This window comes from Egretta garzetta, unplaced genomic scaffold, assembly GCF_000687185.1.
Source record: "Egretta garzetta isolate BGI_Z169 unplaced genomic scaffold, ASM68718v1 scaffold234, whole genome shotgun sequence".
NCBI lineage: Eukaryota > Metazoa > Chordata > Aves > Pelecaniformes > Ardeidae > Egretta > Egretta garzetta.
In genome coordinates, this window is record NW_009259528.1 from 752,023 (window position 1) to 752,222 (window position 200).

At 65.0% G+C, this 200-nt stretch overlaps 1 protein-coding gene across 1 annotated transcript in view; it reads left to right on the plus strand.

Annotated features, from left to right (window-relative positions):
* PRKG1 (protein kinase cGMP-dependent 1) overlaps window positions 1–200 on the plus strand; it is a 490,065-nt gene that overhangs the window by 30,724 nt on the left and 459,141 nt on the right. Inside the window, exon 2 of the mRNA XM_009637557.2 lies at window positions 7–196. Within this exon, the coding sequence (XP_009635852.1) occupies window positions 7–196 (190 nt within the window). The remainder of the gene's footprint in view (window positions 1–6; window positions 197–200) is intronic.

The window sequence follows — 200 nt, forward strand, 5'->3', positions numbered from 1 at the left end:
GACGAGCTGGAGCTGGAGTTGGACCAGAAGGACGAACTGATACAGAAGCTGCAGAACGAGCTGGACAAGTACCGCTCGGTGATCCGGCCCGCCACCCAGCAGGCGCAGCAGCAGAGCGCCGGCACCTTGCAGGGGGAGCAGAGGACCAAGCGGCAGGCGATCTCGGCCGAGCCCACCGCCTTTGACATCCAGGACCTCAG